This window comes from Trichomycterus rosablanca, chromosome 1, assembly GCF_030014385.1.
Source record: "Trichomycterus rosablanca isolate fTriRos1 chromosome 1, fTriRos1.hap1, whole genome shotgun sequence".
Lineage (NCBI taxonomy): Eukaryota > Metazoa > Chordata > Actinopteri > Siluriformes > Trichomycteridae > Trichomycterus > Trichomycterus rosablanca.
Window position 1 is genome coordinate 52,493,556 of NC_085988.1, and position 25,713 is coordinate 52,519,268.

Here is a 25,713-nt window from a genome sequence, read left to right on the forward strand (position 1 = left end):
GTTAAGGTACTGGACTAGTAAACAGAAGGTTCCCGGTTCAAGCCCTGCCACGACCAAGTTGCCACTGTTGGGTTCCTGAGCAAGACCCTTAACCCTCAATTGCTCATTGTAAGTCGCTTTGGATAAAAGCGTCTGCTAAATGCTGAAAATGTAAAAATGAAATTTTAGAGTGATTATGTGCATAGCTCACATGGTTAATTTCACTTGTGAACATATTAAAGCAGACCTGGGCATTGTACGGCCCAACATCCCCAACCGGCCCGCATGAGGTTCGTGGCAATTAAAAATTAGACGTAAATAAATGTACATCAAACATGCAATATAACAGAATTGATTTTGACGGGAGCGCTGTGTCTTTAAATATCCGTTTCGTTTTACGTGTGTGAGAGTGTATCAGCTTCACCGTAATGCGAACACAACTGAGTGTGACTGACGGTCGAGTTTTTAACAAGACGTGAACTTCTGAAGTATTTATGTACTGAGGTCAGGTGTAAAGCTGTTTAACGATCACACTTTAGGGTTTAAATCGCTGTTATGGTACTAAACTGAGAAATACATGAACGATGCGGAGCGTCACACCTGAAGCTTCACTAACTAAACTGCAAAAGCAACAAGGACTTTTTATAAAGTTTAACACCGTTTTACTCTGCCTACTTCTAATTGTCTGATTGTAACATCTAAACATTAACAACTTATTAGAACTGCACAATTTACTGCTTTTAATAAAGAGTGGGCAGTTGTAGCCTAGTGCTTAAGGTACTGGACTAGTAACCAGAAGGTCGCTTGTTCAAGCCCCACCACCGCCAGGTTGCTGCTGGCCCTTAACCCTCAATTGCTCAGACTGTATACTGTAACTTTATTGTAAGTCACTTTGGATCAAGGTGTCTGCTAAATGCTGAAGATGTAAATAAAAAGATAAAATTAATATTGAGCAGAATTAAGTTCACCTTATTGGTCCGGCCCTCCACAACAGTCCCAGTTGCTTATGTGGCCCCTTCGAAAATTTAATTGCCCACCCCTGTATTAAAGTATTTATGTTACGCCCCTGAGAGAGGGGATTATAGAAAATTATAAAAAGGAAAAAGACACAGGACACTTTGAGTACTGTTCACAGCCGCATCACTTTATAATGATCTATGCACAGAACCAAGATGAATTACATTCAGTTCTCTAAACACATTACAACACTAAACACAGTTTATGTTAAACACACTAATAATATATTTAATATATAAAAATGATATATGTATATAAAATATCATATATAATAATACATTTATCCATAACTTGAGATCAAATAACAAATACTCAGCTTATATACATTAATATATATAAAATAATAATATATATATAATAACATTTTATATATAATAATATAGTTTTCCACAACTTGCGATCAAACAACATAAATACTCAGCTTACACACAGTAACTGGTCATTCACTTCACTATTAATTCGTTTCATAAAAATATAAACAACAACAAATAGAATTGTAAATATAACAAATATATCTCTTTCAACTGAACATACAACTTCTTGTAACCGAAGTCGCTAGCTTAGCATAAACTTAAACCGGAGCGCGGTGCTAATTAGCATAGCCGGTTACCTGCCGTTTATAAACACTGACTAAAACAATTTATCATCAAACAAATTATACTTAACTTCACAAGCGGTTATCTCTTTAAATATTATCCTTATTGCTTATGCAATTTATTCATACCTGAGAGAGGGGATTATAGAAATTTATAAAAAGGAAAAGACACAGGACACTTTCTGTACTGTTCACAGCCGCATCACTTTATAATGATACAGGTGCAACGGGTGCCCTCTAATTTTCCCTCCCCTCAGCCCTCGCGGACCGATCGGTGCATAGGCTCACCAATCGATTACCCGGTAACAGATGACAATAATGCTAAGGCTTACCAATTGATTACCGAGTAAACAGATGGCATTCTCTTATTCTCTTTTTTTTTTATATGTTGTTCCCTTAAGTGCACCACACACTCCCCATCAACACAGATGTCGTCCCGACATCTCAAACAATATGTTTGAACATTAATGTCTAGACCAACCATAAGGTACACACATATTCAATGTTCAAGTCCTTTTGAATAAATTGGACATTTTTTTTTTTTTAGATAAATCCCTACTGCAAATAACAAATATATATATATATTTCCATCAGCATTCATTAGAGTCCACTAGTATGAAGCGTCTTTTGTTTTTCTCTTTTATGTCCATATCCTACAGGTATGTGAGCATAACATTCTGTTTGTCCACAGTCCATGAATGTTGCAGTGTTTTGTACGTGACAACAGTCTACAAGTTCAACAGTCCTTAAATATTTTGCTGATGCACGTTTGCACAAAATTTCTGTTAATCCAACAGTCAAAAGTGTTTTGCAATCGTATGTGTATATGAGTCCGAGAGTACTGTTTGTTTAACATCGTCCCAATATTTTTTTCCTCTGTTATTATCACTTTAGATGTCCTTGCCTTAGAAACTATACAGGGGTACTGACTGATAATGCCATGGGGGAAAGTAACACTGAGTAGGGTCCATACAGGGTCTCATCGTATACGCCCCATTCTGAGGCCAGTGGTGTGGGTGTGGTCGAGTATCACTTTCTGAAAAAGATGCATAATAGCAAACTGGATTACCGAGTTGGTCATAGGTGAATACCTTTGGTGCTCGCCTTTCTCTCTGCGGTCGCTGATGCCCATACTCCAACTCTGCTTCCTCATTATTTTTATTTGCGGTAGTGCACAGGGGCAGTGAGGTGTCTTCTTCCGAGGTACTTTCCTGCTGAACTGGTTGTTCCTCGTCAGCAGCCATCTCTGACTCAATGTCCTGACCCAAAGCACAGTCTCTATCCCGAACCTCACTTGACTGGGGCACATTTCCCAACCCAGTAACTTGATTATCAGCACTCACTGTTGACTCATGGGTTGTAGGCTGACTATTACATCCAGTGTTGTGACTATAATGAGGCTGTGTTACAGGTACATAGCAATATCCATAGTCATCCTCATCACTGTCAGCATCTGATTCGATTTCCTCTCTTTCCGTAGTATTCATTTGTGCCCGACTTTTGCTCTTTGAGTTTGCTGTCTTGAGTTGGATCTCCAAAGGTAAGTAGTCACATGGTAACAAGAGATTACGGTGGAGGATTCTGCTTCCTCTCCCTTTTCCTTGCTCTGGAACAACCTCATAGATCGGAATGTCTTTATTCACCTGTCGTACAACTTTGTGGATATTTTCCTCCCAATGATTTCGAAGTTTGCCCGTTCCGCCTCTTGGTGTCATATTTCTTACAAGAACGCGATCCCCTTCTTGCAACAAAGAACTCCGAATTTTCTTATCATAATTTCTTTTTCCTCTCTCGGCAGACTTCTTGGCGTTCTCACTTGCAATCTTATAAGCCTCCTGCATTCCAGATTTCCATCTTTTTACATATTCCTGATGGTCACTTGTCCCATTTTCAGGGGTCAGACGAAATAAAAGGTCGATAGGCAGTCTTGGGGGTCGACCATAGAGAAGGTAAAAAGGAGAAAACCCAGTGACCTCACTGCGAGTACAGTTGTAAGCATAAACAAGCTTATTCAACGAATCCTTCCAATTCGATTTCTCTCTTTCCGTCAGCGTCTTCAACATCTGGAGCAGGGTTCTATTAAAACGCTCCACCTGACCGTTCCCTTGAGGGTGGTATGGGGTCGTCCTAGAGCCAATCACACCGCAATTTCTTTTCAGTTGAGCAAAAAGTTGATTTTCAAATTCACCTCCCTGATCATGGTGGATCCGCATAGGAAATCCAAACTTCAATGCGTAGTCACCAAATATCTTATCAGCTACAGTCTTGGCCGATTTTGACGTTGTAGCGTATGCCTGTGCGAAACGTGTGAAATGGTCAACTACTACCAAAATATACTCGTAACCACCTGAGCATCTATCCAAGTGAAGGAAGTCAATTGACACCAGTTCAAAGGGTTGTGAAGTAATGATGTTCGTGAGAGGGGCTCTAGTTTCCCTACTTGGCTTCTTCTGTTTCAAACACACACATGAATAGGAAACATAGTGCTCAACATCCCTTTTCAAATTAGGCCAGAAGAACCTGTCTCTAATTAGTGACACTGTGCGGTCCACTCCTTGATGACCCATTCCATCGTGCAATTCTTTCAGAACCATCTCCTTGTATTTTTGTGGCAGGACCAACTGTTTTCTCGACTCCCGGTATGGGAACCATGTGTGGTGCACTTAAGGGAACAACATATAAAAAAAAAAGAGAATAAGAGAATGCCATCTGTTTACTCGGTAATCAATTGGTAAGCCTTAGCATTATTGTCATCTGTTACCGGGTAATCGATTGGTGAGCCTATGCACCGATCGGTCCGCGAGGGCTGAGGGGAGGGAAAATTAGAGGGCACCCGTTGCACCTGTATCATTATAAAGTGATGCGGCTGTGAACAGTACAGAAAGTGTCCTGTGTCTTTTCCTTTTTATAAATTTCTATAATCCCCTCTCTCAGGTATGAATAAATTGCATAAGCAATAAGGATAATATTTAAAGAGATAACCGCTTGTGAAGTTAAGTATAATTTGTTTGATGATAAATTGTTTTAGTCAGTGTTTATAAACGGCAGGTAACCGGCTATGCTAATTAGCACCGCGCTCCGGTTTAAGTTTATGCTAAGCTAGCGACTTCGGTTACAAGAAGTTGTATGTTCAGTTGAAAGAGATATATTTGTTATATTTACAATTCTATTTGTTGTTGTTTATATTTTTATGAAACGAATTAATAGTGAAGTGAATGACCAGTTACTGTGTGTAAGCTGAGTATTTATGTTGTTTGATCGCAAGTTGTGGAAAACTATATTATTATATATAAAATGTTATTATATATATATTATTATTTTATATATATTAATGTATATAAGCTGAGTATTTGTTATTTGATCTCAAGTTATGGATAAATGTATTATTATATATGATATTTTATATACATATATCATTTTTATATATTAAATATATTATTAGTGTGTTTAACATAAACTGTGTTTAGTGTTGTAATGTGTTTAGAGAACTGAATGTAATTCATCTTGGTTCTGTGCATAGATCATTATAAAGTGATGCGGCTGTGAACAGTACTCAAAGTGTCCTGTGTCTTTTTCCTTTTTATAATTTTCTATAATCCCCTCTCTCAGGGGCGTAACATTTTGGAGGCACCGCTGGGATGAGTGCGACGGAGATCGGCCATCTAAGGAGAATTGTTGAACTCAGCCGTCATTCAGCCCCTCAACTTACCTAGGACCGTGTGTGCAAGCAGTAAGAGAACGAACAGTGGAGTTCTGAGTCAGAGACAGGACGCTGGTCATCTGAGTTAACTGGAGGTAACAGGAGAGCCATAGCTACTGCTCTTTCAAAACGGGCTACCACTATACTTCATTACTGTGTACATTGCAACTAGTGAAATTGATTCCTCAGAGCTAGAGAGATTACAGCTGGAGATATTAGAACATTTATGTCAACTATCCAGAGAAAATCTGGTGGAATTGTGTGACATTTTAACAATTGCAGGACCAAATTTTGAACATGTGGCAGGCAAAAGCAGGGTGTTTATTGTTACACTAATTAATAACTATTTGACCAGAAAGGAGCTAGAGGAGCTAGAGGACCAAGGAATGTCAACTTTGCTTAGTCTAAAGGACAAAATTCTAGAACTGAACGCAGAGGGTGAGGTGCAAGCAGTGAAGCCTGTTGACCAGCCTGACATGCTTTCTCCTGGTGAGCCACAAAGTGTAGAACAGAAAGAGCAGACTTTAGAGCACAAGCTCATAAAACAGATTGAAGAAATGCAGTTTCAGCTTTCATCTATTCAGAAACAGACTAAGAATGTAAGGGAAATCAAAGGGCTTCAGAAAACCGCTACCTCTAGCATGCCACTTCAACATTTACACATGCTATTTATTTCTTTGCTCATCGGAGCAATGCGCTAATTTGGAACAAACGTGAATCACGTGTGAATGAAAGTGCGAAAAAAGCTTATTTACCAGTGTTAAAGGTTTAAATACATCCAATAGAATAAGAAAACTATACATCCAATAGTTAAGAAACTGTAAATTTTATGAAATATTGTAGAATTTGTATTCTATATGTAAATATATACATATAGAAGGGTATGATATGTGTATATGTATGTGTATGAAGGGTATGATAAGGGTATGATATATAGGGGGTGATATGTGTGGCACGACTTGCTTGTAGTGGGCTGGTCAAGAAAAAAGTCCAGGGCTGGATTTTGTTCCCAGTCCAGCCCTGGCTCCGCCCATTTAGATTTTAAGCTAATTTGCATAATAGGTAGATGGATAAATACTGTATTGATCCTGAGGGTAATTAAATAATACAAAATTATTTAGAGTTTTGAGCGCTAGTCTATGGATGTTATATCGATGACTGTATAATCATGCAGTAACAATGTACCCACATAACCCTTAGAGAATGACAATTTTTTTTTTTCTAATAAAAGCAACTTTTACCGTTTTCTTAAAGTTTACATTAGATCATTTAAAATGTCATCTAGAACTAGGAAATGGACTGTGCAGGTTAGTACCCAGCTAACACAGAACGTTCCCGTAACGTTAGATTTTGGTTCCCCTATGGTTATTTTTAGGGAACCATCCCATAACGTTATGGTAACGTTCTATTTTTGTTAAAAAAAATGAGCGCTGTTCCCGGAACGTTCCGGGAACTATGAAACCTAACGTTCTCTCATGTTTTTATGAAAACTAACAGAGAACGTTATCTAAAAGTTGCCTTAAGGTTTTCTTTCTTATGTGTTTAAAGTAACGTTCCAGTAACGTTCCCGGAAGGTTTTCTTATGATCAGCCTTTTGCTTGAGACGGTCCATGTAGATCAACCTTTACTTACAAGTACCAACTATAAAACTATGAAACCTAACGTTCTCTCATGGTTTTATGAGAACTAACAGAGAACGTTAGTTAAAGCTTGTATAAGGTTTTATTTCTTATGTGTATAAAGTATCGTTCCAGTAACGTTCCCGGAAGGTTTTCTCATGATCCAGTGAGAGAAATTAGTATATAGCAAGCAGAACTCTCCATTAGCACAACTAGAAAGTGAGGTTTTCTTGTCTAAAGTTTTCAATAATTTAAAGATTAGTACAAGGTTCCCTTAAAGGTTTCAATAATTTTAAGGTTAGGGGAACGTTCCCAGAACTATAATGCACAACCAAACGGGAACGTTCTATTTCCGTAAAGAAAACTTTCCTGGGGAACCAAAGGGCAACCAAAATGATCCGTTCCCAGAACGTTCTGGGAACCAAAAATTGTTAGCTGGGTAATTATTCGAACAATGTTACTTTTAACAGTGCAGCTAGAGAATGTCAACCAACCAATCAGAGCGGAGTTTCTAAAACTTTTTGGGTAATAACTTAGCCTTACTTTGTCCAATTGGGAGCAAATTTGAGACATTCAAATAGGACTTTGAGAAGGTATGCCAAATTTGCATGTTGCAACATATTCGCAAAAAATGACAACACCAGGAAAGAGCTAAACCACACCCTACCTGTTATAGCGACGAGTTTGCAGTTTTGCCAGGAAATGTTAAACCATGGGTGCTTATATGCAAGTAGTACCTGAGAACAATTACAAAATGTCCTGCCAAACAACAAAATAGGGCGTAACAACCCGTTTTAAGTATAAAATGGATGCTAAGACACCCAAACTACATTTACAATGCAGGCATTCAATTTGCTGAAAGCTGAAATATTTAGTTGTTTCTCAATATCTTAAATAGTAATATTCAATACTTAACCGATCAGTTTATAAGCGTTTCTACATCCGTTGGTTTATATTGCCTGTTAGTTTATATCGTCTGACGTTCGAGATTCTTTCATGTTGGTCTCGATGTATCCAGAAATGAAAAAAAAACTGCATGAACTGACTAAAATAAACAAGAAAAAAACTGCAATAAATTAAAGCATTTTCTATTTTTCTTTAACGCTATTTCTTAAATGCGAGCTTCATCTTTGTTGAAAAGCTAAGAGAGTGTCTAAAAAGTGCATGAAGCCAGGTTGTATTACCTAGTAGCAGGTACAGTTCGCTACAACTGTATTAAGTTCTACAGTATGGGTACAGTAAAAATATATATTGTGTAAAAACATTCTACAAATGATAAATGTACATTTTAATATATTTAACGATGTAGTACTTACCTATTGACATGTACCACCTACTACACCTAAATTACAAAAAAAAAAGTATGAGTACAGTAATAAAGAATAAAATGTAAAAAAAAAAAAAACTCGAGAATTTTTATATAACAGAGGTTGTAGTAGTTACCTAGTCACTTGTCCTACTTGTACAACCGCATTACAAAATAGATGTCCTACAGCATGGGTACAGTGGTAAATCAAAAAAGGTTAAAAATGAACAAAAATTTACAAATGGGTTGTACTACTTCGGACCATCTCTCGGTTTTGCCAATTCCAGCATACAGGCCACTAACCAAAAGCAAGCCGTCTGTGAAGCAGAGAAGGACGTGGCCAGAGGGAGATGTTTTAGCACTCCAGGACTGTTTTGAATCTGGGGGAGTATGCGTGACAGGATATATATCAAAGTGTGTGGAAGATGTGACTGTCATCAAAAACATCACCACACGTGCCAATTAGATTTTTTTACTTAATATGTATTTTATGTCTTTCTACAATTTCTGTGTAATATTTTTACTTAATGTATATTTTTTATTTAACATGTATTTTTATGTCTGTCTACGATGTTTAGTTTGTCTTGTATATGCTCTTGTTATATTTGCACATTGCAGCTTGAGAAACGCAATCTTGTTCAGCTGTGCAATCCTAGTTGTACAGTCTGAATGACAATAAAGTTTACTTTGACTTTGATTTATTACTGTGACCATGGTTTTATTTTGTAATGCAAATGTAGTTCAAGTGACTAGAAAACTTCTGCAACTTTCATTATTTAAAAATGTTTGTTCCTAGATTTTTTTTTTTACATTATAAGATTTATTACTGTACTCTTACTGTAGGATTTTTTTTTACATTTTATGATTTGTTACTGTACCCATACTGTAGGACTTTTATTTTTTAATGTGTAAAATTTACAGTCATAATTTGTATTATTTTTTATATATATTTTTACTGTACCCATACTGTAGGACTTGATACAGTTGTAGCGAACGGTACATGCCACTAGTACCGCTTTTCCACCAAAAGAACTCTGGTTCTTGAACCGGTTCTGTTCGGGTTTCTTCGAACCTTGGTGTTTTATAGAGAACCGACCCGCGTTTCCACCAGTTTTTGGGAGCCAAGCATGCATCATCAATGTTGGGCGTTACACAACGAAAGTAAAGAGTAGTAACATAATGACAGAGCGTGTAGATTACCTGCAAGCATTTGTGCTGTTGTTACAGATGTTCGTTTTTATGCAAAAAGCAAATTGTTGCTTTATTTAGTACATTCACGTAGAATCCAACCCAATCTAAAATACAACACATATATCTGTGTTTAGCTGTATTTATTTCATGTGTTCTGCAGCTTAGGGTTCTGAGAATCAGCTTCTCAGGAGAGTTGAAAAAGCTTAACGTAAAAAAGCGTAACATGGCTAAATGTACTAAAAGTACAACATAGGAACACTAAATTTCTCTCAGTTATTACTGGTTATAAGTGCTCTGTACTGTCCAAATTCATTGCTCGTTGTTTTAGTGCAAGCCACGTTAAGCTTTATTTTTCACGTTAAGCATTTTTCGTACTGTCACTTTTACCATGTCACAGCACACAGTTCATCTGATTTGAAGCACTTTAAAAATATAAGTGAATATCAGCGGCAGACTGGCTCAAAATTCAATCTGGTGAACTTTAAAAGATGGAAGTGCAGCGTCAAGCTCCATATGAGACAACAGCACAGTGGTTTTGCAGCGTCTCATGTGAAAGCACCCAAACCTCTACACTTTGACACGCCCACAGATTATGTAACGGTTCGCGCTGAAAAACCAAGTATTCTGTGGTGCCAGATTAGAATGCAAGTTCGCTGTTTGGAACCTTTTTTTTCAGTGAAAACACGCGAAACCGGTTTAAAGTTTGCGTACCTGAACCATTCCGCGTCGGTGGAAAAGGGGTATAGATAATTGGTACAATTTGGCTTCATGAACTTTTTAGACGCCCCCTTAGCTTTTTAACGCAGATAAACATAGCATTTAAGAAATAGCGTTAAATAAAAATTAACAGAAAAACATTTTAAAACATACTTGATTGTAGTTTGTTAATCGTTTACTGCAGAGTCAGTTCATGCAGTTTTATTCATTTATTGATGTATATTGGCCGAGAAAGTCAGGCGAATGTCCAATGTAAAACTATCAGACTTGCGCTTTCAAGATATTTTTTGCGTAGTTCCCTCTGCGTCATTAGGCGGCGACGGCGGACATACACGCTAGGGGTGGTTGTAACTGCACTTTTTGACTCTCTGGATTTTAGGTAAATTTTTAACGTTTAATAAAATAGAAGAGCTTGGTTACAGCTGTGGAAAATACTTTCCTTACGTTAAAATAAGTAAGTTGTTTTAAATTACTGTTGGCCATCAAATATTTTTAACAGTCTGCAGCTATGCCCTGTTTGATTCAGAATGATCTGTTGGGCCTTAAAATAACACGACGTGTTGTTCTTGCTGGTACATTTATTTATTCTATTAGGATTTTAACCTCTTGTTTTACACTCTTGGGTTACATTCATGAAAGGACAGGTAGTTACTGGTTACGCACGATTCATCAGTTCAAGTTCAATATCAAACACAGTCACGGACGATTTGTATTTCTAATTCACCTGACTTGCGTGTCTTTGGACTGTGGGGAAAAAAAGCCTACGCAGGGTAGTGGCTCAGCACTATTGATGATTTGAAACTATTTGTGATGATTTAGCGATTTTAGATCGTGGACAATATTTAAGTTTTAAGATTTTAGTCACAATTAGGGATGCACATAATTAGGGATTACAGCTGGCACTTTACTGTAACTGAGCTCATCCAGGGTATCTGAACTTAAATAGTGAGTGTTAAAATTTTATTGGTACTATGGTAGGGCATTGAGAACGTTTCTACATTCATGCATGCATATGGACCTGAGTTTGTATGGTAATTGAAGGTTATAACTCATTTGATTCAGAACTACAGTCTGATGACTGAACACACCAAGTCTGAAGCAGATCTTTGGTGGCAGTTTTAAGTTTTGTGGGATTTAACACACCTCAATATATATTGTAGTTATCAAAACATTTTATTTTTCTTACCTTTTTATGATGTCCAGCTCGCCTATTAGCATAATAACAGTATATATTGAGGCGTGTTAATTCCCTCAAACTCCAAATTCCCACCATTGTTGTGCATCTAATATACTAGAATAGAATTACAGTGGGGCCAAAAACCCAGCTAACACAGAACGTTCCCGTAACGTTAGATTTTGGTTCCCCTATGGTTATTTTTAGGGAACCATCCCATAACGTTATGATAACGTTCTATTTTTGTTTTAAAAAAATCAGCGCTGTTCCCGGAATGTTCCGGGAACTATGAAACCTAACGTTCTCTCATGGTTTTATGAAAACTAACAGAGAACGTTATCTAAAAGTTGTCTTAAGGTTGTCTTTCTTATGTGTTTAAAGTAACGTTCCAGTAACGTTCCCGGAAGGTTTTCTTATGATCAGCCTTTTGCTTGAGACGGTCCATGTAGATCAACCTTTACTTACAAGTACCAACTATAAAACTATGAAGCCTAATGTTCTCTCATGGTTTTATGAGAACTAACAGAGAACGTTAGTTAAAGCTTGTATAAGGTTTTATTTCTTATGTGTATAAAGTATCGTTCCAGTAACGTTCCCGGAAGGTTTTCTCATGATCCAGTGAGAGAAATTAGTATATAGCAAGCAGAACTCTCCATTAGCACAACTAGAAAGTGAGGTTTTCTTGTCTAAAGTTTTCAATAATTTAAAGGTTAGTACAAGGTTCCCTTAAAGGTTTCAATAATTTTAAGGTTAGGGGAACGTTCCCAGAACTATAATGCACAACCAAACGGGAACGTTCTATTTCCGTAAAGAAAACTTTCCTGGGGAACCAAAGGGCAACCAAAATTATCCGTTCCCAGAACGTTCTGGGAACCAAGAACTAACGTTCTGGGAACCAAAAATTGTTAGCTGGGAAGTATTTAGTCAGGCACTGATTGTGCAAGTTCTCCTACTTAGAAAGATGAGAGAGGTCTGTAATTTTTATCATAGGTACACTTCAACTATGAAAGACAAAATGAGAAAAAAAAATCCAGGAAATCACATTGTAGGATTTTTAAAGAATTTATTTGTAAATTATTGTGGAAAATAAGTATTTGGTCACCCACAAACAAGCAAGATTTCTGTCTCTCACAGACCTGTAACTTCTTCTTTAAGAAGCTCTTCTGTCCTCCACTCGTTACCTGTATTAATGGCACCTGTTTGACCTCGTTATCTGTATAAAAGATACCTGTCCACAGCCTCAAACAGTCAGACTCCAAACTCAACCATGGCCAAGACCAAAGAGCTGTCGAAGGACACCAGGAAGAAAATTGTAGACCTGCACCAGGCTGGGAAGAGTGAATCTACAATAGGCAAGCAGGTTGGTGTGAATAAATCAACTGTGGGAGCAATTGTAAGAAAATGGAAGACATACAAGACCATTGATAATCTCCCTCGATCTGGGGCCCCATGCAAGATCTCATCCCGTGGGGTCAAAATGATCATGAGAACGGTGAGCAAAAATCCCAGAACTATACGGAGGGACCTGATGAATGACCTGCAGAGAGCTGGGACCAAAGTAACAAAGACTACCATCAGTAACACACTACGCCGAGAGGGACTCAAATCCTGCAGTGCCAGGCGTGTCCCCCTGCTTAAGCCAGTACATGTCCAGGCCCATCTGAAGTTTGCCAGAGAGCATATGGATGATCCAGAAGAGGATTGGGAGAATATCATTTGGTCAGATGAAACCAAAATGGAACTTTTTGGTAAAAACTCAACTCGTCGTGTTTGGAGGAAGAAGAATGCTGAGTTGCATCCTAAGAACACCATACCTACTGTGAAGCATGGGGGTGGAAACATCATGTTTTGGGGCTGTTTTTCTGCAAAGGGGACAGGACGACTGATCCGTGTTAAGGGAAGAATGAACGGGGCCATGTATCGTGAGATTTTAAGCCAAAACCTCCTTCCATCAGTGAGAGCATTGAAGATGGAACGTGGCTGGGTCTTCCAGCATGACAATGATCCCAAACACACCGCTCGGGCAACAAAGGAGTGGCTCCGTAAAAAGCATTTCAACCTGTTCAACCTGTGGTTCGCGAGTGCCTGACCAGGGGGTGTGGTGGCATTGCGAGATTTTTTTACTTCTAAAACTAAAGCAATTCATTTTTCACCCACAGGAGACATATCTCATTAGTCTAACTGACCACGCACACACACACGCAGGTTAGATGTTATACAGTTCAGTCTGAAAAAAACTTTAAAATAGGACGACCAGTGAAGATAAACCGGTGTCAGAAGCATTGGTGTGTTTGTGTGTGTCTGTGTCTGTGTCTGTGTCTGTGTGTGTGTGCGTGCGTGCGTGCGTGCGTGCGTGCGCCTTTAAGAGAGACGCTCTGTTCACAGTATCGATATAAGTGATTCATGATTCATTTTATGCGAAGCGTAAGTTTCTTTTCTCAGTTATCTCTCCGTGTTTACTGTTATTAATTAATAAACACCAGCTACTACAGAACATTTTGTGTGACTCTCTTACATTAAAAAGCTCAATTAAAAAGCTTAATTAAACTGCTACTACCACAGATCTGTAACAGAGTCAGACTCGTTCTGTCTGTGGAGCTAAAAGTTTTCTGTCAGTCAGAGCAGATGATCCTGAACTATGTATGATGCACAACGTTAATTATGTTATTTTAGGTCGTGAAGAGCTTTCACGATGGTTTCTTTACGATGGTTTATGAATAGTGATGTGATGGTTGGTGCATTGTAGCTCAAAGTCTGGATCAATCCACTGAGCTGTTAAGCTTAACATGGTCTTTATATATCACACGATCGGATCGGCTACATTTGGGAAATATCGCCGATCGCCGATAGCATATTTTGATTAAAAATCGGCCGATATCGATTTATAGCCGATCGATCGTTCCATCTCTAGTGTTAATTCCTTCAAAACTCAACATTTTCATTATACATCTGCTTCAAACATAGTGTGGCCACTTGTGTGGTATGCCAGAATAGAATTAAGCTGGAATGATGGACATATTAAAAGATTCTTTACAGATTCAGCCCCAAGTATATGTGTTCATAATTACCTGATATATTGAGATGTGTTAAATCCCCCAAAACTCAGATTTTCTCCTATGGACAGATGTTGTAGTACTGAATCAAGCTGGAATTAGTTATATCAGTTTTAATGAATAAAAAAAGCTAAGCTCTGTGTGCATGCATTGATAGAGTATACATTAAAATTACAAAACTCAAAATTTCCGCTATAGATCTGCGTCACACTTTGTATGTGACACCTTTCTACTAGATTAGAATCAAAGTAGATCGATGGACATATTATGAGACATACAGCCCCACAAATTACAAATACAGTATAAGCATATCTAGGTGTGTTAAATTCCCCAAAACTCAAACTGTCCACCATAGATCTTCTTTAAATCTGGCGTGGTCAGTTGTAAGTGTAGTTCTGAATCAAATTGGACTGAGTCTATAAGTGTGCATAAACGTAGAAAGTCTTCTCAATGCATTACTGTAAGATACTTCTTAAATAAGTGCGGATAGCTAGACTGCGGTCTCGTCATTAAGTGCATGCGCCAGGAAAACTTTTTAGTTCATGTAATTAATTAAATGATTATTGACTGAACTATTATACAATGAATTCACAAACGGAAGCTGTTTTGTATCAGTATGGAGTCAGACTGCATATTAAATTAAATCCAAATTATTTGGATTTTGCATGATTCGCAATATATTTTGCTTTTCAGCCTAGTCCAGTGTTTTTACACGGGCACTTTTGAGTCCGGTTAAATCAGACTCAAGTTATCATTCCTATCAACTCATTCGGATCAGAGCAAACAAACTATATGTGTGAAACTGCCCTTAAGGTAGAAGTTGGCATATTATCTTAATACTATGATAATGTCATAAGGTAAAGATTTAAAATACCAATTGCAGTTATATTAATTACGATTAGCATGTTTAGTCAGCTACTTGCTTCTGGCTACTGTTTAATATCTACATTCAGAATGGTGGACTGGTTCTGCCTCTGGTGTTCTTACTTATTTACAATACTGCCACGGTCAGTATGTTATGCTTTTTTTCTTATTTATGTTAATGTGACGCTATAAACTTGTCGGCTATCCTTTAACCCTTAACTAAAGATGGTTGGTTATTGAAATTAGAAAAAAAAATAACATTCCTAGTCATAATAAACACTTTTTATTAGTTGGATTGGCTAAATTTTGAGGTGTCACCTAGTCCATTGAGAACCTGACCAGGATAAAGCATTTAATTTTAATTGGTTATCTTTTTGATCTTTTATTTAAAAAATGAAGTATATCTACCTTGCGTTCACACCGGCAGCGACGCAACAAAGTGGGAAGATGGCATTAATTTTTTACTAGAGCTGGGGATTTCTGGTGACAGGAGGCAGCCCAACATAAGTGACGTGAAGTGGGCAGACAGGGTGACGCGGCAAAGTTGAAAAAAATTTAACTTTATGCAATTTAGGAGCGAAGCGATGTGGTGATTACCAATAGGAACTAAGCATTGAGCAGAGTGATACTCCTTTCTTGATTCATAGATAATTGTCCTACTAGAGATGGAAAAGAAACTCATTGTTGCTGTGTCAAACTTTCGCAAATAGATGGCACAAACACAGTTTCCTTGTTATATTGTCAGCAGCATCCCTCCAGGATTTTTATTTTTAGCGGGAACACTGATCTGTGAATGGTGAACTTAAAAACCTTAAATGGTCAGCAGTGGTATCCGGTTTCACCAAAGTCTAAATATTAGGTGACACACAGGCCTAATTCACTTACTCATTAATCACTATGAGGGCCACCAGAGGATACAGCAATGATGTGTGATACAGGGTAGTTGAAGTACTCAAAGCAGGAAATGGCAACAAGAAAATAGCTAAACCATTTCACCATCATGGCAATAATGGTGCTTTCAGTGGGACCAAGATTCTGTTTTGCAATTGATAGGTATGTTAACCAATATCCAACATATACAGTAGATTCAGACCCCATGACTTTTTGCACACTTTAATTTTTTGTTGAACTGGCTTTTGAATTGATATAATTGACATTGTTATCCCTAAATCAACATGTAATTAACCATGATGATAGTGTAAACGTTTATAGACATGTTTTGATTCAACAAATTCTTTTTTTTTCACAAACGTATTCAACCCCTTATTCAGTCAAGTCAAGTCAACTTTATTTATATAGCGCTTTTTACAATAGACATTGTCTCAAAGCAACTTTACAAAATCCAGGACCAACAGATACAAAAACCCCTGTTGAGCAAGCCGAGGGCGACTGTGGCAAGGAAAAACTCCCTGAAAATTACAGGAAGAAACCTTGAGAGGAACCAGACTCAACAGGGCCCAAACTTCTTGGGTAGTCTGGAGGATACTTTAAATAAATACACGATTTACACAAAGCATACAAACACAGAATTAAATGATCTAAAAGTTATAACTGGTAATAAATAGATAAATAAATAATAATAGAGTTGTTATTCGCTCTAGTCTTCAATAAAGTCTGTAGTGAGTTCTTGTCATTCTTGGTGCAATTACTCCAGACCCGTCACATCCGGCAGGAGCAGCATAGTTGTCACGGCAGTCTTGACTTTAATCCTTAACCTCGGCGGGTAAACAGGTTTCCATCAGAATGCCTTTGGAGTAAAACAACAAAGAATGTAGTTAATAATGTGCAATGCTAGTTGAGTAAAACAGTTTTACAGAGAGTTTTAGACTCCGGCAGCCCTAATTATTACAGCATAACTAAAAGGGAGAGCGAGCAGGTAACAAGGTCATGAAGGCTTTCAATTATTATTATTATTCAGTGCTTTGTAGAAGACTGTAAATCTTCCTGGAAATATCTCCACAATTGTAGCACATCTGGATTTGGCAGGTCCTCTCAAGCTGTGTCAGATTAAACTATTGTTTGTTTTGTTGTGTTTTATAAGTTTTTTTTCTTACTTGACTACATTCTTCAGTCTCACAGTTCTTCTTAGTCTTCATCTCTGTCGCATAGCATAAACCTGCCACCACCATGTTTCACTGTAGGGATGATATTAACCAGTTAAGAATCATGTCCTCATACTGGCAGAGTGATATATCTCCAAGCAGGCTGTTATTTGTCTTTTACTTAGAAGTGACTTTTATCTGTACACTCTGCCATAAAGGCCTGATTTTTTTTTTAGTTCTGCAAAGATGGCTGTCTGGCCAATTGGTTTATTCTTCTCTGCAAGAGACATTTGGAGCTCTTAGAGTGGCTGTTTGGTTCTTTCTTTTTTTTCTTAACCCTTTATGCCCAGATGCCCAATTTAGCCAGATGGCTAACTGTAGGAACATTTATGGTTGTGCTAATCTTGTTGCATTTTAAAATTATTTAGGTTTTCTAAAGACTCTAAGCCTAAGATCTTGTTTAATTTGTTCATGGAGATCCACAGACTTTTCATGGCCTGTTTTTTTTGTCATGTCCATTGATGTGGCCTGTGTCTAGTAAATTATGTCTAGTAAATTACTAGCCTGTGTCTAGTAAATTATGATTGGAATAGGTTAGCTCCAGTTCTAGACACATCTTAAGGATAAGGAAAACAGGATTTTTGAAAATAAGCCCTGTTTGTTTTGTTTCTGATTTTAAAATAGATCAAACCTATTTTTTTCTTTATACTTGTATATAATTAAATTTAGTGACGCTCTCCAAAGAGAGATAAATAAAAAAAACAGTAGGGAACATTCTTACATTTATTTCAGGGAGTTAAGTCTGTTTTAGCTTTCTTAGGAAATACAGTGTTTGATGTACCCTTATTCTTAGGTATGAGGTGTTTGGAGACCATGTGCTTGGTAATGTGGACTCCAAGGAACTTCAGACTTTCCACATGATCCACTCCTTCTTTGAACTTGAGGAACCATTTCTTTCCAGGTCACGACTCAATGGCCACAAGTAGGGGTTTGACCAAAGCTGGTAAGCTGTTCCACACTGTATCAGCCTGCTGCACGGAAAACTTCACAGGGGGAAGATTATAGAAGAATGCAGGACTGTCCTCTGTCCTTTAATTTAGTTGTTTCGCCTGCTGTACACTTGGTCATTGACCAGCCACCGCGTCAGACCCTGGAAGTCGAAAGGAGCAGGGTGTATGCTTCTACACAGGGCCTAGCACCACCAACGCAGCTACAGGCTGCCTTAACCCAGCATATGTTTTCTGGACACAGTGTACACAAAGCTATTATGTTTTCCTCCACCAACAACACTAATGGTGGGAGATTCTATAGTCAGAAATATTAGAAGTTCGGCTGTTGTCCACTTGTGTTCAGGGTCCAGTTTTGCCAATTTTCATCTACAGCTTCCTAATCTGCTAGACAAGTACATTTCTGTGCAGAATGTGATTATTCACATTGGATGTAATTATCTCAAGGTCTGACATCCTGAAACAGGATTTTAATAAGCTGTTTCGTTTCTTTGAGTCCTGTGGAAAACATGTTTTGTTTTCTGGAGTTATTCTGACACTGAGAATGAACTGTGAGTCTGCTTAGCTGCCTACAAGAGATCTGTTTTTCATGTAATCTAGTTTTAACGGCAAATTTTAATCTCTTTTGGAATAGTTATTTTTCCTTTATATATGATCACTCCAGTAACCTAGATATACAGGTACTAGTGGACAACATGTTCTACACAATACATAATAATTGCATGAAATTACTTGGGACCCAATCAAGTGTCTGTCCCCCACATCATTTGTAATAGCATTCTCCAAAAGTAGGTTTTAACAACATAATTACCATTAACCTAAATGATCCTGATAAAAAAATAATAGTCAGATTAAAGTTAGGACTACTAAACATTTTTTTACTTGCATTACTTGTATCTAAACCTGTAACTGTAAATAAAATGATCAGAGATAACTGTCTAAAGGCAACACAAACCTGAACTAGTCCTAATGAGTATGTAACAACTTATGGCTGACTTTTGATTAGTTCTCTCTCTGTAATATTAATTTTAATATTAATCTCTCTCTGTGCTGGAGTCTCATGCTATAATCTGCTGTTTATTATTAATGGTTTTGTTCGTATTCAAACTTCAACCACTTTTTTTTTTTTTTTTTTTTTTTTTTTTTTTTTTTTTTTTTACTTTGAGATGCTCTGATGCAGAACCCTTAACTGATGAGGCTGAAGTCTGTAAGTTCAAGGCTGTGATGTGTTTGTAATCTGCTGTGACTGCATCCACAGTGTCCAGACTGGACTAAAAGATGATTAACTCTGATTACACTCTTTATGGTTTTCACCTAATATAACTTTTGTAATAAAATAATTTAATTGACACATCTATTCTATTTCATTAACTATAATGAACTCAGTTATCCAAAGAGGATGGGTCCTGTTGAGCCTGGTTCTTCTCAAGGTTTCTTCCTTGTACATAGGGAGTTTTTTTCCTTGTCACTGTTGCCCTTATCACAGGTGTATTAGTCCTGGAATTATGTAAAGTTGTAAAATGTGCTATACAAATCAATTTGATTTGACTTGACTTCTCTTCCCTGTTTCTGCTTTCTCTCTCTCCGTTTCCTGCATCACTTTGCTGAGGAGATGTTAGCTCCATGGGCTTTAGGGAGCCAAAGATCTTCGGGGAAATTTTTTCTGAATCAAAAGTGTAATCCTTGTGCTGATCTCTGATACAGGGGAGTTGTGCTAGCTTGTATGAGCATCTAACATTAAGTAAAAAAAAGTAGGGAGAGCATCGAGCTGCAGCGTCACACTCCCAAATCATTATAAAATCATGTTTGCACATTAATTGTAAATTAATGGGTAAAATGGCAGTTTTATCAATTAAAATTATGTTAAAGTGTGCAAACAGGCAAGGGGTCTAAATACTTGAGAGCGGATCTATGTATCTAACATGCACAAGAGTGTATAAGCAATGTAAAGAGTGTATAAGTGATACTGAATTGTGACATGCAGTGTGCATGTGACAAGTCTACCTGATCTTGGAAACTGCACTGCAGTTGTAGCTCAAATAGGAAAACTTTTGTGTTTGTTTAAATTTTAAATGATCGTTATAATATGTATTTATTTAATTATGTTCTTATTGATTCTACGTGATAATCTTGTTTTTGTATGTATCTTTATTCTTTATTTATATTTTGCATTATTCCATACTGTAAAGATAGAACTCTGCTGATAATCTTACAGTGCTACAGTCAGAAATATTTAACCCCTTCTCTCCTAAAATGTTTTGTGAGATGTGTCTAGAATGAAGTGAAAATGTACAAAAGAAAGTCTGAGTAAACAGAAAAATAATATTTATTGATACATGCATGTGTATATGTGCACTATTATTCAACCCCCAGCATCAGTACTTGAAGGAACATCCTTTTCTCCTCTAAAAGCAATTTTGGTAAAGGCTGATAAACATGCTTCTAACACCTCTTTTGTGGAATATTCACATATTCATGTCCAAAAACATTTAATATCCATAAATACAGTTTGCTAGGTGTGACACATTGTTGTTAGTCATTACATTTTTTGATCACTGCTTACCTAATAACATCTTTTGGTAGATTACTGATCACCTACTCTGTTATATGACATAACCCCCTGAATTTTGCAATAGTATTGAAAGTTTAGCTTTTGTAATCATTAAAGCTAATTTACCACTACAGCATAATGCCAGCATGGTAGGAAACATATCATGTAAATATTAGATTTTTCTTGAATTATCCAGTTCCACAAAGAAAATGGCAAAAAATAGTGCCTTATTAGTGCATTATCTTTGCTCATTATAAGCTTTTGAAATTTCAGTTGAATACTTCTAAATTTGTTGTTGTTGCCATCCAATAAGTCTGTCATATGCTGTTTCAACAGGCTACAACAGATAGCTATGGCTGCTCCAAATTCCAATCAGAGGCGAGCCTGCTGGGAAGCAAGAAATAGATTTTGGTGTTGTCTGGATCACAGTGGAGACAACGTGGTCATCTGCAAGAAATTTCAAGAAGAATTTGAGTCCAAATGTCCTCCTCAATGGGTATTGATGTACAATGAGCTTTTTGGTCCAGTTATCTGTAGTGTTTGATAGCTAAACCACTAGGTATATGTTATTCAAACTGTTTTGGATTGTGTTGCCTGTGGATCAGAATTAGCAGATTGGTAAAACATACAATCAGTCAATCTTTAAAAATAGACTGATCCGTGTTGCATTTGTGTGAATAAGAACAGAATCCAGCTGCTAATATGTGAACATATTAAAATAACAACTGTTTAAAAAAAAAATAGGGTCTAGGGTTGGGCGATATTGCCGATTTTCATACCGTCTTCAAAAAATACCGCGGTATATGGTATTAGCGCGTAGGGGGAGGGGCGTGTCTGTCTGTTAGTGATGGGTCGTTCGCGAACGATCCGATTCTATTGAACGGCTCTTTGAAATGAACTAAAGGAACCCGAGTCGTGCCTCTGGGAGCTGTTATATAGGGTGTGTTCGAAAAGCTAGGGAGCTCTCTACAAATATTTTTATTTTATAATGACTGATTAATTCCGTCTACTGATGCGAAGCGGAGTGGGTGAAATATAGCCGATTAGAACTGCGCAGTTATCACGGGGAGCGACACACACACATAAAGAGAGCGCTAGTAGTATTATGACAAATAACTGAGAAAAAACTCGTTTAATGATGTTAAATCTGATTGGTTCATGGCGTGTATGTTTTAAAGCAGAAACAAACACAGGCACAAACACATCTCTGCACAAGAGAGGATTTTTATGAAACTTAATGCAATGCAACCAGTCTGTCTCTTTCTGTAGTTTCCTTTTAAAATAAATCTTTTTTCTCATTGAAGTGTTGTTTGAATTATGCCTACATTTAAGGCAAGGTAGCAAAATGTTCATGATCGTTCATCATTGATATTAATATTGGGGCTGTCTTATACTAAGCTAACAGTTAGCATTTTGCAATTCAAACCAATGGGATGGGATAGCACAGTGCGCAAGCATGTCAACTCACAAGCTCGATTTTGCAAATAAAAACACATGTGCAAGTTTATACAAGTTCAATAATCATCAATAATCATTTATTTACGTTTGAAAATAATTCCGTTTCTCCGCACCGTCAGCCATGTTTTAAGCCAAGGACACTTCCGATGCTCACTCGTTCTTGTAATGTTGAGATACCGAACTACAGCTTATTAAGGCATCTAAGGTTTCAAACAGCCTCCTTCTCGGGAGCGCGCATAGGATGACGTAAAACGCGCCTATGTAGAGCGCGCACTAGTTTTTGTGTTATCACCTCAGTGAGCACCTCCACAACCAATCAGTGAGCTCCAACCGCCTACCCCTCCCTTACTGTGGATGCGCGAATGTCCTAAAGTCTCCGTTTTTAAGGTAAACCCGAAGCAGAAATTTGACGCTTGACATTTTAAAAAAATACTGTCATCATTTTTAAATACCGCGGTATACCGTAATACCGTCATACCGCCCAACCCTAATAGGGTCTTCAAACCACTGCAGTATGTTTGTGCTTATTTAATGTGCTAAATACCCAGTTACAGCTTGCTTTTAAATTAGAACTGTAGAGTTCATTTAGCACAAATAATACAAATGTATAAAAAAGCCAAAAAGAAACTTGTACTAAAGTATTAGAAAGTTTCTTTAGCTGGTAGAATGACAATTTAAAACCAAAAGTGATCGCTACCATATATTGCATATCTATTCAAACAAATAAAACTATATCATACAGTGGGGCCAAAAAGTATTTAGTCAGCCACTGTGCAAGTTCTCCTACTTAGAAATATGAGAGAGGTCTGTAATTATCATAGGTACACTTCAACTATGAGAGACAAAATGAGACAAAAAAATCCAGGAAATCACATTGTAGGATTTTTAAAGAATGTATTTGTAAATTATGGTGGAAAATAAGTATTTGGCCAATAACAAAAGTTCAACTCAATACTTTGTAACATAACCTTTGTTGGCAATGACAGAGGTCAAACGTTTCCTGTAAGTCTTCACCAGGTTTGCACACACTGTAGCTGGTATTTTGGTCCATTCCTCCATGCAGATCTCCTCTAGAGCAGTGATGTTTTGGGGCTGTCACTGGGCAACACGGACTTTCAACTCCCTCCACAAATTTTCTATGGGGTTGAGGTCTGGAGACTAGCTAGGCCACTCCAGGACCTTGAAATGCTTTTTACGGAGCCACTCCTTCGTTGCCCAAGCGGTGTGTTTGGGATCATTGTCATGCTGGAAGACCCAGCCACGTTCCATCTTCAATTCTCTCACTGATGGAAGGAGGTTTTGGCTTAAAATCTCACGATACATGGCCCCGTTCATTCTTCCCTTAACACGGATCAGTCGTCCTGTCCCCTTTGCAGAAAAACAGCACCAAAGCATGATGTTTCCACCCCCATGCTTCACAGTAGATATGGTGTTCTTGGGATGCAACTCAGCATTCTTCTTCCTCCAAACACGACGAGTTGAGTTTTTACCAAAAAGTTCCATTTTGGTTTCATCTGACCACATGATATTCTCCCAATCCTCTTCTGGATCATCCATATGCTCTCTGGCAAACTTCAGACGGGCCTGGACATGTACTGGCTTAAGCAGGGGGACACGCCTGGCACTGCAGGATTTGAGTCCCTCTCGGCGTAGTGTGTTTACTGATGGTAGCCTTTGTTACTTTGGTCCCAGCTCTCTGCAGGTCATTCATCAGGTCCCTCCGTGTAGTTCTGGGATTTTTGCTCACCATTCTCATGATCATTTTGACCCCACGGGATGAGATCTTGCATGGGGCCCCAGATCGAGGGAGATTATCAATGGTCTTATATGTCTTCCATTTTCTTACAATTGCTCCCACAGTTGATTTATTCACACCAACCTGCTTGCCTATTGTAGATTCACTCTTCCCAGCCTGGTGCAGGTCTACAATTTTCTTCCTGGTGTTCTTCGACAGCTCTTTGGTTTTGGCTATGGTTGAGTTTGGAGTCTGACTGAGGCTGTGGACAGGTGTCTTTTATACAGATAACGAGGTCAAACAGGTGCTATTAATACAGGTAACGAGTGGAGGACAGAAGAGCTTCTTGGGTGACCAAATACTTATTTTCCACCATAATTTACAAATAAATTCTTTAAAAATCCTACAATGTGATTTCCTGGATTTTTTTTTTCCATTTTGTCTCTCATAGTTGAAGTGTACCTATGATGAAAATTACAGACCTCTCTCATCTTTCTAAGTAGGAGAACTTGCACAATCAGTGGCTGACTAAATACTTTTTGGCCCCACTGTATATATTGTGTACGAGAATGCCAAAAAATAGTTCAATTACTATTACAATCTCACAGTATATTAGAAATGGAAAATACAGTACAGCAGAACTAGACAAATGGTTACTTTATGGCAATAAGCTCACAATATGTTGACAACTGTTAAAATCTACATGTGGATGCTTTGTTGCAAAATCTGTACTTTCTATTTATGACAGGTGAAGTACTTCAGCAAGCGAAGAGACTTCTTAAAATTTAAGGAGAAGATTGAAAATGAAGGATTTGAATCAGCTGAGGGGGCATCGAAATTTTGAATGTATATTGAGGACAACCAAGTACCTTTAAAGTATCTGTAGTATAACATACAGTTTAAGACCACTTGTGAAAAAGCTTTTATTTCACATTTTTTTTACACAATGTTTTTTCATCACAAATCACCAAAATTTTAGTAAAAATATCTACCCATTAGAAGCTTGTTTTAGTTACCTAATTAGCATTGTTTAAATATTTTATGTGGCTGTACCAAATACTAAGAAATTTACTAATTTAATTTTTACTCACATTTCTATATGATAAAAACAACAAAAACAGTTTAAGACAAGTGGTCTTAAAATGTTTTGGCATCAGTGGCATTGAACTTTTTCACATCAACATGCATAACCCTGCATTCACAAAGACATTAACAGTGGCTTTCAAAATATGTATTGTCTTTTTTTATTAAAAACAATGCATTCATGGGCCAAGTGTGTCTATAATTTCTGAATATTGAGAAATAATGCTTTGAAGTTTATTTACTTGTTGGGGAAATAGTCTTAATCATAAATGTTCTTTATAGACAGTTGTATTTTATTGCAATACAGACCATTATGTTTTATGATACTGTTTGTAAAGGTGACTGTTTGTAAAGACTAATGACATGAAAATTAGGCAACAGAGTAAAGAATTCTTTTCTAATCTCACTTTGTAAAAACAACCATTACCAAATGCACTTAAAATTATCAGTAAACAAAGAATACCAAGTCAAATAACTGGTAATAATGGCTTTAATAATTGTGTGGTTAACCTAAATGCATTAAATGTAACATACATGTACAAATGCCTAAACCACATAAAATTATATTAATCACATAAAAACTTAATACATAAGTTCTAAATAGATTGACTAAATGTCACAA

At 37.3% G+C, this 25,713-nt stretch overlaps 1 protein-coding gene across 3 annotated transcripts; it reads left to right on the forward strand.

Annotated features, from left to right (window-relative positions):
• Positions 1–5,196: 5,196 nt before the first annotated feature.
• LOC134312532 (cytochrome c oxidase assembly factor 6 homolog) lies at positions 5,197–25,281 on the forward strand. 3 transcript variants are annotated; one of them, XM_062994560.1, is made up of 3 exons: positions 5,197–5,386; positions 21,152–21,311; positions 24,757–25,281. In XM_062994560.1, the coding sequence occupies exons 2-3, from the start codon at positions 21,168–21,170 to the stop codon at positions 24,850–24,852; spliced, it is 240 nt and encodes a 79-aa protein (XP_062850630.1). In that variant the 5' UTR covers positions 5,197–5,386; positions 21,152–21,167; the 3' UTR covers positions 24,853–25,281. The 3 variants fall into 3 exon arrangements, with proteins under 3 accessions (XP_062850630.1, XP_062850622.1, XP_062850615.1); XM_062994552.1 differs by lacking the exon at positions 5,197–5,386 and adding an exon at positions 10,443–10,503; XM_062994545.1 differs by lacking the exon at positions 5,197–5,386 and adding an exon at positions 10,447–10,578.
• The last annotated feature ends 432 nt before the right edge of the window (positions 25,282–25,713 follow it).

What these genes read in the sequence shown, in the direction of transcription:
- LOC134312532 (XM_062994560.1), top strand. Translation starts at nt 21,168, where the DNA reads ATGGCTGCTCCAAATTCCAATCAGAGGCGAGCCTGCTGGGAAGCAAGA. An exon ending in CCAAATGTCCTCCTCAATGG is followed by an intron (nt 21,312 to 24,756) that starts GTATTGATGTAC and finishes TATTTATGACAG; the next exon opens with GTGAAGTACTTCAGCAAGCG.